The sequence below is a fragment of the Orcinus orca genome, chromosome 2 (genome assembly GCF_937001465.1).
Source record: "Orcinus orca chromosome 2, mOrcOrc1.1, whole genome shotgun sequence".
In the NCBI taxonomy this organism is placed as follows: Eukaryota; Metazoa; Chordata; class Mammalia; order Artiodactyla; family Delphinidae; genus Orcinus; species Orcinus orca.
In genome coordinates, this window is record NC_064560.1 from 103,646,878 (window position 1) to 103,658,880 (window position 12,003).

The 12,003-nt window shown below is 36.4% G+C and overlaps 1 protein-coding gene across 2 annotated transcripts in view; it reads right to left on the reverse strand.

Annotated features, from left to right (window-relative positions):
* Positions 1-12,003, reverse strand: part of UNC13C (unc-13 homolog C) — a 790,070-nt gene that overhangs the window by 81,567 nt on the left and 696,500 nt on the right. For both annotated transcript variants that reach the window (XM_049705963.1, XM_049705964.1), the window contains 2 exons: positions 8,212-8,289; positions 3,363-3,440 (listed from right to left, as the gene is read on the reverse strand). In XM_049705963.1, the coding sequence (XP_049561920.1) occupies positions 3,363-3,440; positions 8,212-8,289 (156 nt within the window). The remainder of the gene's footprint in view (positions 1-3,362; positions 3,441-8,211; positions 8,290-12,003) is intronic.

Below are 12,003 nucleotides of genomic sequence, written 5' to 3' on the forward strand. Positions count from 1 at the left end.
ATTTTCACTCAAATCTAGGTGATTTCAGGATTGGTTAGTTTCTGCTCCTTTATCAGAGCCAATGTGATTCTTCTGGACTAATTTTTTTCTGTCTGTCATAAGAGATTACCCGCACATGCACAGGCCACCTTAACAGATGCAGACTTCTCTAGCAGTTGGAAACTTACAATATCCCTAAGTCTCATACTTTGAGAGTTCCATTCACCTATAACCAGTTGCAAGGCAGTGATTCAGAAAAACAATTAGATATTACCTGTCTTTAAACAGCCCTGACACTGATGTGCATTTAAACATAATTAGCCTAATAAACCATATCTCCCCAACCCTTAACCAAAAAAACATATGTGAACTGCCCACCCCAATCCTAGGGAACCTTGTAAGCTGAATGTTTTTTTTATCACATGTTCTTGCTATTATCCTAATACCAATTTTAGACCAACTTCACTTGGATAAAAATGTTTGGGAACAGAAAATGAGAGAAGACCTCCCATAGAATTTTCTTCATGCCCCACTCCGTGCTAAACCGTGATAGGTGGTTGTTCCCCACCCACATATCTGCCACCTCCAAGAAATGGCTCTGACAGTAGGGTTTTCTTCAGGAAATTGGGTTGCTTCTTATTTAAAGTATGTATTTTGTTTCCATATTAGTTTGATACGCAGATTGAGTTAGTTTGTTCACCTGTTAAGACAATGACTTTAAAGTCATACAGAAACGGTTAGGTAGGTCAGTTGGACGAAATTATGCTCTTTTCTTATGAATCATTTTAGTCTACCTTAGGTATTTTGTGAATGGAAATTTTCTATCAAATAATTGGTTATTACTTGAAAATCTGAAACTGTCAAAATACAGCAATTTAAATACTGGATGACAGTTTTCATTTCCTGAGAGAAGCATGAATTTCTAAGCAGGTACAGACAGAATGCCTTGTCATATAAACAGGAAAAAAAAAAAAAAAACAAACCCGAAAAGCTCTTGTTTCAGTTAGGTATTTGACATTTATCTGATCCAAATCATAGGATTAAACCATTAAAATAGGAAGAGTAATTTTGAGGCCAATATGCAAATTGCAGGTCTTTTGTAATAATGGGCATAAATAGCATACCCATCTAATTATAAAACAATCTCTTTGGCCAGCAAATTTACCAATTCTTGAGTTCTTCTGCATTTCTTTATGTGTCCAAATTGAGAAAAATTTCCTTACTCCTACAAACTCCCTAAAGTTTGTAAGAAATAATAATTTGGCATTGAGAATTTATTGCCTAAATTACCAATAGCGTATTTTACAAATTATTGGCTACCTTGGAAAGGTAAAAAGCTACCTAATTTTTTTCACAAATGTTTAAAACTTAGCTTAGTTCTGTGAGGAATATGACATCAAACATCAAAAGTAACTTGCGCCTTTTTTTGTATTTTAGAGTTATTAAAAGCAAAAAGAGAAACAAAGAGAAATAAGAAAAAAGATAATATTTCAAGCATTCAAAAGTCAAGGTTAATAAATTTATTTTGAATTAGAAACTGTATTAGAAAGTGTACCTGAACAACTTGGCTGGCAAAGTTATTTACGCCACTGAGATACTTTACACTATTGAGCTGTGGTAATATGAACGACTTCTGGAAGAGATAGCTAGAAGGCAAAATATCTTTGCAGTTTTTTGTCCTCAAGGCTCACTTCTACTTTTCCTTTAAAAGACAATTTACTTATCACCTCCTTTTACAAATCTGACCCCAGATGTCACTCACCCCAGGCAGTCAGTGGCTCTAGTTTCTGTACTAACTCTGCTGTGCACTCTTACTGTCTATACAGCCCTCTCTTTTAACTGTTCTCCTATGAATCTATCTCTCCCACTAAACTCTGTCTTACTTAACTTTCTCTCCTGAGTGTCTGTCCCTGCAAGCCTAGGCATTTATCAAATATTTGAGGAAGGAGGTGAGGGCAGGAAGAAGCATGAACTGATTCCCTCAAAGGGAATCTTGATATCTAGAGTGCCCCTTCTCCTTAGACTGATACTTTGCGTTGACTATCAGTAGCATACTTTTGCATTGGAAATCTTTCATTCCTTAGCCACCACATATTCTGGAACTACCAAGTTAGTCCTAATTTCAAGTTTTTGTGTCATTGCCAGACCATGTCAGATTATGCCCTGATATTTGTTCGGTTCTAAAAATATGGTTACCATACCCCCACAGTATTTTTGCTTCCTAGCATAAATTCTTTCCCTAATGGACCTATAGAGAGTATATGTTTTGCACCTTCACCCATATATCCTGGTGCTTCTCATTTGTAGGATGCTAAATAGCAAGTTTATTTTTCAAAAGACTGAGACTTGAGAATAATAAAAAAGACATCAGGGGAAAAATGTATAAATGTCTCTTGGGTTAAAAGAAACATCATGTGTGAAGAGGTCCCATCTTAAAAGAAGCATTTTCAGCCTTATCAATTTAGAAATGAATGGGATCTTGGCTTTGAAATCGAACCTAGCTTTACATATGTCTTGCGTACTTATCACAATAATTAGGAACAGTGTAAATAAAACCTTAAACAGAAATATCCCTTCATCCTAGCCACCCTTGGGATTGTTTTACAGAGCGGGTGGCGGTGGGAGAATGACAGCTGCATGACCTTCCCTTGCAGCACTGTCTCCAGTCCTCAATTCCCCAGATGCTCATGTCGGTTTGTGAAATACTGCGGCAGCTCAAGGCAGGTGCCCCGTTAGTATTTCACAGTCTGCCTGATCCAAACAAGCAAATGAGAACAAGCAGGAAGTGCAATCGTCTTTGAGTTTGGAGGGGAAACAGTCATAAGATGCGTACTATCACAAACTTCATAAAAGAATCTTTCTCCTTCCTTCTTCTGCTCATGGAATTGCAGGTCAGAGATGTTAGACAAAGACACAACACATTACAGCCACTACACAACACAGTTGTGACAGATTTTTGAGATGTGAAAAATAAACCAGCGATACACCAAGAACCAGTAGTGCCACAAAGCACACTGCAGAAGAAAACTGATATCAAGTTGACATTGTGCAGTATGGTAAAAGACATCTGCAGCTGTGAAACTTTACATATCGTCAGTATATACAAAAGTATATTTAATAGTGTATATATGACTATATATACACATTACAAAAGGCGATTGACCATCTCCCTCCTCCTATTCACACTTCCGATGTATTTACTGAAGTATTCTGTTGCGGAGTAATGATCACCTTAGCTGTTAATGGTATTTTAGATTGTTAGCATTTCCTGTTCTTTAGCTAAGCCATGTAAAAACTTGATTATGTCACTCTCCGTAGCAAAGAGATACGCTGCTAATGACCTCTGAGATATTTGGCAAATGCAGGCATAAAAACATACCCACCTCTTTTCCTCCCATGGATTCAAACATTTTTTCCAGCTGAACCCGCAATTGTTGAATATTGTTCATCAATATACAGGGCTTTAAATAAAGCAAACAAAACAAAAAATACATTAAATTATTGAATGAGTTTACCTTCAATGTGATAGTATACAACTATCACCCAAGTTCAATTCTATTTGGCAAATAGAATAATTATGCTATTTTAAGATTATACTTTTTAACAGTTAAGAATAGAAGAGAGAAAATATGACCACTTTGGGGAATGAAATTTAATAATATACTTAGACAATAAACCATTGGAGACCTATTACTAGAAGTTATTTTATTCTTAGCATTGTGGCATTTTGTACTTCAAAATTAACCAAATTCAGTTTACTTTTTTAAAGATTTACTTTAAGAAAAACAAACTAGTTTAAACTATTCTATTATTTCACTGTTTCAAAAGCTAAAACACCATCTGAATTTCAGAAATGCAAAAAAAAAAAAAAAAAACCCCAAAAAACCTTTAATAAATTCTGGCTATCGATAAAGGCCACCCCTTGGTATTCAAGGCCCTTAGTTATACAGCTCCAAACCATGCTTGTCTTCTCCTCTCCCTCTAGTGTATTATGATGAACTCTCAACTACAAGAGGCTTGCTTCCCACCTCCCCAACACCTGTGCTTTCCAGACTCTGTGGCTCAGCTTAGCATGTAGGCCCTTCACTTGAACTTCTTCACCTATTTCAGTCATGTCCATCATTCAGGTTAGGGCCTTTGTTTTCCCAGATTGTATCTTTTTTGTCACTCACTTGAGATTGTATCTTTTTTGTCACTCACTTGACATTTGTTTTATTTAACTTCACGTTTGAGTTGCTTTTGACTGTCTTGCCAGCTGACCTTAAATGCACTGTATGTGCCTCTGTGTCTTTTTCTGCTTTTTCTTACAGAGTACTGCACGGAGCCTCACACATAATACATGCTTTAAAAATGTTCCTTGACTTGTTTCCAAGGAGGCAGAAATATAACAATCACATTAAGATGTAAAGCTTTCTGACAGGACTAGATGTGTCCTCAGAATAGTAGAAATTAATTTATAATGGAATTCAGAATAGTTATGGAATAATTTAATATTTGCTACATACTGATTCTGAAGAGCCAGCATATCAATGGAAGAAAAGAGTGAAAGAAAGGAAAATGGATATGCCTTCCAAGGTGCTGGGAAATGAGCCAATAATGAGTCAGAGAGAGGCCTGCAAAGGACTTCCAGGACATCAGAGAGGTGTTAGTGCTCATCAGTGGAAAGATTTTATTATTGTTTTAACCATATTACTGACCTTTGAAAAACTTTCTATTTGACTCTTAAAGTGGCCACATCCTAACTTCAATTTACGAAAACAATTTAGAACTGCTACTCTTAATTCCAGGCACTTAAATATTTTCTTTTTTTTAACACAGAGATTTATCTCCTATAGATTTTGTTCAGTAAGCTGAACCACAATGTTCTACAAATGATTCAGATTGCCAGCTGTGATGGAGAGTCACTGGATCCAGGCCTAATCCTTTCCGTGGCATGTATGATCAGATTTTCAGGGTTTCCGCATCTTGACCCAATGTCAACAAACTGAACCAACAGAGCTTTTTCCATTAGGGTATAGGGCCGTTGGGGTTTTTTCTTTTTCATTGCAGAGGGGAAAGAACGAAGGAAGAGCATGACTCAAGGAGAAGCAGGAAGACTACATGGGTAAAGGTGTAATCACCCTGCTTTTCATGGGTCTAAGTTAGCTGGGTAGTCTCTTTTATGATTATTTGATATTAGCATTCAAGCTTATCTCTTTTGACACATGTAACAGTACTTTAGTTCCAGCTTTACAAATTAAACCAACCTCCAAGCCTTCTTAATATAATAATTTCCGATGGCAAAGAGCTACTAAGAAGCCAAATGAACAAAGACACTTGGGCTCACTTGGCATAGATTGCCACTAACCTGGGTAAGGCTACATATAAAAAAAGAGATGCAGTTATCCAGACGGAGATAAAAATAAACATGAGACTTTCCTCTTTGATTAAGCTTCCCCTGACCTTGACATGTTCAAATTTCAATTTTATTGAATCAATTTATCAAAACAGTACTGAGAATTGAATTACACAACTCTACCTTAAACCTAATCGGGGAACAACTTTTACTTTAAAGACTTCAGTGGTAAATGAAAAACAAGCAAAGACAGCTAAAAATACCCATAGTAAAGGGAACATTAACCGAATTCAGAAGCATCATTTGTTGGTGAGTTTAGTTAGATAAAAATAACCTATGTTTGAAGTTAATTTTTAATCTTTGTATATTTTGGCTTTTCCCCTAAAAATGTCATAATGTATTTCATTTGCTCTAAACCTGGAACAAAGTTAGGAACCTAAAGTACAATGAATATAAAAGTTAGATTTGTTCAGACTATGGCCATTTCTACATGACCCAAATATATTTTTTTTTACCGAAGTATAGTTGATGGACAATATAAGTTACAGGTGTACAGTATAGTGATTCCCAATTTTAAAAGGTTATACTCTATTATAGTTATTATAAAATATTGGCTACATTCCCCATGTTGTACAATATATCCTGTAGCTTATTTTATACACAATAGTTTGTAACTCTTAATTCCCTACCCCTATATTGCCCCTTCTCCCTTCCCTCTCCCCACTCATAACCACTAGTTTGTTCTCTATATCTGTGAGTCGGCTTCGTTTTGGTTATATTCACTAGTTTGTTGTATTTTTTTAGATTCCACCAAATTATGTTTTTGAGTTGAAAAAGATTTAAAAAATAAATCAAGCATTTCTGATTTAGATAATGTTGCTTTGCTATAATGTGGAGTGTGGAAGAATGGATTGAAAACTTGTGACCCATTCCAAATTTAAAATGTCACAGAAGAAAAAACATTCTGTCACAGATATTCTGTTTAACTGTCGTCTATAATTCTGACCCCTGGGAAAGCAAGTGTTATGGTCATCTCTTAGAAGATGTCTCTCTTTAAAAGTTTCTAGTGCAATTTGCAGATGAAATACGAATATTGTCATATATATACAGAGAAAATAAAAAATAATAATGTTTCAATGTTCTTGATATTTAAAGAAATCTGTAACAGCAGTGATATGTACACACACAAATGTATAAAAGCACTTCTTCAATTTATCTCAGCTGAAAGCTTAAACTAAGCAGCTAACTGATATCCTTTCATGGAAAAGCTAAAATGATACTTGGCATTTGAATGAGAGTCTAAGACTGGTCAAGATATCAGTAATTAGGAAAGAAAAGCATTGAGGAAGGAAAAGTAAGTTCCTGTGCTATAATATTTCAATGACTTTTTTAAAATTTGATTTTGAAAAGTATAAAATATAAAGGAAAAATACAGAGAATAATACAACAAATGCTGATTTATAATTTTTCTCCTTTAAAAAATAAAATATACTATAAAGTCTGCAAGGGCCTTTTAAGGCTACTTTTCCTTTCTGAATGACAGGAATTAGCCTTGATAATTCACAGCCACCTTTCAAAATCTTCAGTTTGGCTGTCCTAGTAAATCAGAATCTTTTCTGAAATTATCTGTCACCGTTTTGATTTTCAATATAATACTTTTCAAATGTATTATAAACTTAATTGTAGCTATATGCTGTCAATAAATAAATACTCTATCTTGCCTATTAGAGTATTTATAATCAATGGCAATTAGAAATCACTGCTGAGATACCTGGGAGTTTCAGTAAAATTTCTAGGTAGCATTTTCCTTTAAGGAAAAGAAGCATCTTTTGGGACCCTCAAGAACCATTAGGACTGACTTATCTTAATGAGCTCTCAGCAAGAGGTCAAGGAGGTTTCAGCAAGAATTCTCTTTAAGACTTGCCTGACAGTGGGAACTGATTTTTTGAGGGAGAAAAAAACACCCTGATTTTTGTCTTGAAAAATCTAGTACTGATTTTTTTTTTTTTTTTTTTTTTGCGGTATGTGGGACTCTCACTGTTGTGGCCTCTCCAGTTGCAGAGCACAGGCTCCGGATGCGCAGGCCCAGTGGCCATGGCTCATGGGCCCAGCCGCTCCGCGGCATGTGGGATCTTCCCGGACTGGGGCACGAACCCGTGTCCCCTGCTTCGGCAGGCGGACTCTCAACCACTGCGCCACCAGGGAAGCCCTAGTACTGACTTTTAAAATATTTTTTTCAGTCTTTAAAAAAAAAAATCCTATGTTGCTGACAGATTTCTCCTAAAATTATATATGGTGAATAGAAAGATTTTACCCTCTACCATAAAATAACACTGATTATATTCTAAATTAGTTTATCTTACTTCTCTTTATTCCTTTTATTAAGCTGCAATACTGGCTTAGATTTTATCAATGTTTTCTCAATCATCCAAAAAATAAAAGGCTAAGTTAATAATTCAGAGTATAAATTGGCATCACTCCTTACCTTAACCATCCTTTTCAATTTATTTGAAAACTGAAAGGCTAAATTATACTCATTTTGGTATTGGTGCCAAAACTACACTAGTTGGTATTAACAATAAACAACTTTTTAACTCCTAGGTCCCAGCTCCAGTGTTTACAATGATGAGGGTTTTCAGCTGTTTACATGAGCCTTATTCCTTATCATCATGGAAAACCACAAGCTGGCTGGCATTGAGATGCTCTCAACCTTCCTTTGAATTCTATTTTGTACCAGTTCAGGACTACTAGGAAATTTTCAAACAATTTCTTGAGATCCCTATTTTCTATCATCCTGTATGAGAACAGAAAGAAAACAACTTCCTTTGCTTACTTATTAGTTTGAAGAAGTGGTTCTCAACTGAGGAATACTTGAAAGTAGAGACATTTTTACTTACCACATTTTCCTTATCACAGTATGAACTGAAATCACTTGATACAATTGCAGCATACTGAAGCAGAACTTTATTGATGGTCTAGGAAAAAAAATTGTGAAATGTATCCGGGTAAGTAAAGACCTATATGTATGTATATACAGATATATGTATCTATCTACACACACACACACACACACACCCCCCACACACACACACAATCCAGTTTATGTTAACTGGGAAAACTTTTCTAATGTCATTTTCAGCTGAACAATGGCCATAAGTAGTGATTAAATCTACACCCTTGCCAAAAGAAGGATCTCAATTTAACTATTATATTTAGATGACAATTTGTAATATTTCTGAGTACATTTGGAAGATATTCCACATGCATCCATTCCATTTTAATACAACCAGCTCCATCACAAAATTCTTTATTTCTAACTTATCTAAATACTCAGAAGGTATACTGTTTGGTGGTAACCTCCTCTGTGCTTGGATACTTATTACCTAGTGCCCCCTAATGATTTTTCTTTTCCTGAATGAATGACACTTCATGCTTTCATCATCTCTCACGGTTTCTAGTTCCCATCCTCACCCCTCCGCCCCTCACACACACACACACACACACACACACACACACCCCTACCATGACAAAATTCCTTGTGATGGTTATTTTTTCAACTTTCTGCCTTGTTCCTAAATACATCATTATGAGAGGGGTGTCAGAACATTCCCATATATGTCACTTAGCAATGAATATTTTCAGTAATTTTCTATGATAAGGAGCCTTACTAATAACAAAGACCACCTCTTAAGACCTAAACTTCAGCTTCTGTTGCATCACACTATCTCAATACATTTACCTTTAATTAGTAAGTTATTTATTGGTGCAATATTTGCTAAAAATATTGCCTAATCCTTCCCCTCTTTCTGTCTTTTTCATCTTAATTCTAAATTCTCCTTCTCCAACTAATAACTCTCTCTGAGCCTAAGGATGCCCTCTGCTCCCATTAATTATGCAAAATAAGGGAAAATGAACAAACTTTGTTACATTTTATTTCAACTACTTAAAGAGATATTGATGAGTTTGCACCCTACTGCTGTTACTTACAGAGCTTGAATTATCGTAAGTCCAATGTGGACATGATTTTCTTAGAAGAGAGAAAGCAACAAGAGCAGTAGATACAGACCATCTCTTTCCATAGAAAAGCAAAGACAAAAAAGATTTTATTTTTTGTATAACCTATTCGTCTGAATTTTCTTTGCAGCTCAAAATCAACTTGGGGAGACAGTCCAAGCAGTTAAACTAAAGGAGAGATGTTTAATTTACAAAGCTGAATTCACCGAATGTGACTATGAACTCGTTTTATAGACTTTAAAAATCACAATGAAAACCTGAAACCTGAAATTAGGGATAACAGAAAATCCATAGTTTGTGGAAGTACAAGGTAAAGTGATAATATGCATCAATTTAAATGGAAGACTGGCTTTGGAAAATATAACATCTTATCAAGCAGCAGACCAATAAATCTAGGAAAACAGGTGGTGGATCAGAGTGAAGTATCTTCCAAATGCACCTGTCCAAAACTTATTTTAGATGTAATGTTGAAAATTACTTTGGGACTTCCCTAATGAGTGCTGATTTACTCATACATATGAATACTACTCTCAATTTACAGGTTCTTATGATAGTGTTACCTGCAGGAATCATTTCACTATATGGCAAGAACAAAAACCAACAGAAGCCTGACTTTAGGAGCTTGTTGCAACTCAGACTATCACTTGTTTTAGTTTGGGCAGGGGAATCCAGACATCCATTTCTGATTATTCTTAAGGTCTTCCCCTGGTCTAATTCTTGCCTCTACTTTATAGGAAAAACCTAGTCCCTTGAATTCCTGCTGGGAGGAAACTGATCCCACAATCTCGCATCCACTAGCCTACAAATGCCAGTGGTTAGCAAGTCCGGATAGGTTGCATTTAAGGAAAAGGGCTCAGCCACGTAGGATGTAGTTTAAGGCCTTGTGCCCATAAGAGTTGTGAGTACACTGGCTATAACAACATCCATTTCTTTGTGAGTATACAAAGTACACCGGAATGAAAGTGTTCATATACAATTCAGGGGCAACCTCGATTTCATTCTAATTTATTCAACAAAGTAAAATCACTACTATATATTAGTTCTTTAATTAATACTAGTGAGTACAGTTGAACCTTAAACAACCAGGGGGTTAGGGGCGCTGACCTTCCGCACAGTGGAAAATCTACTTATAACTTATAGTCAGCCTTCCATATCTGTAGTTCTTCCATATCTCCGAATTCAACCAACCACAGATCATGTAGGACTGTAGTATTCACTATTTAAAAACTGTGGACCCCCATAGTTCAAACCCACGTTGTTCAAGGGTCATCTGTAGTTAGTTAAGACATGTCTACTTCAGTCATGTCTCCAACAGTATCATAACCATCACCTGGGAACTTGTTGGAAATCTAAATTCCCTGATCCAGTCCCAGATCTACTGAGGCAGCAATTCTGGGGTTGAGTCCCAGCAATTTATGTTTTAACAAGCCTCCAGGTGGTAGTGGTGCAAGCTGAAGTTTGAGAACCATTGTCCTACCTAATGCACAGCAGGGTGGAGATAGCTCTTCAGAGAGAACCAGTTGATGGAAGGGAGGCCTGGAAGGTAGGATTTCTGAGTGTGTGAACTTAGGTCATGATTTTCTTTTTGGTGGACTGTTGGGCTTCAGCAGTGGGGACAGTATAGAGAGAAAGACAGAGAGAGCTCCTGCTTGTGCTTTTCGAGCCCCTGCTTGTGCCCTCCCTGTTCCTACACTCTGCCTCTAAAACAGCCAGTGACATCTGTACAAATCAAAATGGACTCTCGTTCAGTCTGGACTCTTCCCCATTGCACTCATTTATTGCTAATTAAAATCTGTCCTTACAACTTTAACTAGTATCTGGCTTTGTTTATTTTTGACAAAGGCTCCCCCATAGGGTTGCCCAACCAGTATCTGATGTTGGGTGGGCAGGAAATAAATCTTTGTTGTGTTAAATCATACAGTTTCTTGGTTTCCTTGTTACCTCAGCAAAACTACCCTACTACAGTTAATAAAGATGCTGCCTCCTACAAGAAGCCCTTTCCTAATCCACCTGTCAGTGAACCAGGCTTAAACTTTTCTAAGAGCCAGAGCCAATGACAGGGTCAGACTTAAGCCTCCCATTCATAAAGGGTCTCAAATTTAGACTTTTTGTAATAACGCAAATGAAGTAATCTACTCTTGTGTTGGCATCTGTGGTTGAAAGCAGTGGCATGTTAAATGTATACATCCTTTAGGGGCTGAATTTTGTCCCTCAAAATTTATATGTTGAAACCCTAACTCCTAATATCTCAGAATATGACTGTATTTGGAGACAGGGCCTTTCAAAAAGTGAGTTAGTTAAAATAAGGCCATTAGTGTGAGCCCTAATCCAATACGACTGGTGTCTTTATAAGAAGAGAAAATTTAGACACACATAGAAACACCAGGGTTGCAGGTACACAGAGGAAAGACTGTGTGAGGACACAGTAAGTAGACAGTCATCTGCAAGAAGCCCTGACAGCCCTCAGAAGACAACAAACCTGCTGACACCTTGATCTTGGATTTATAGTTTCCAGAACTGTGAGAAAATTAATTTTTACTGTTTAGGCCACCATTCTGTGGTATTTTATTTATGGCAGCCCTAGCAAATTAATATGTCTTAAATATTATACAGTTTCACTGAGTTTTGGCATGTCTTTATTTTTTAACATGATCTCTATATATATCTCTCTACCT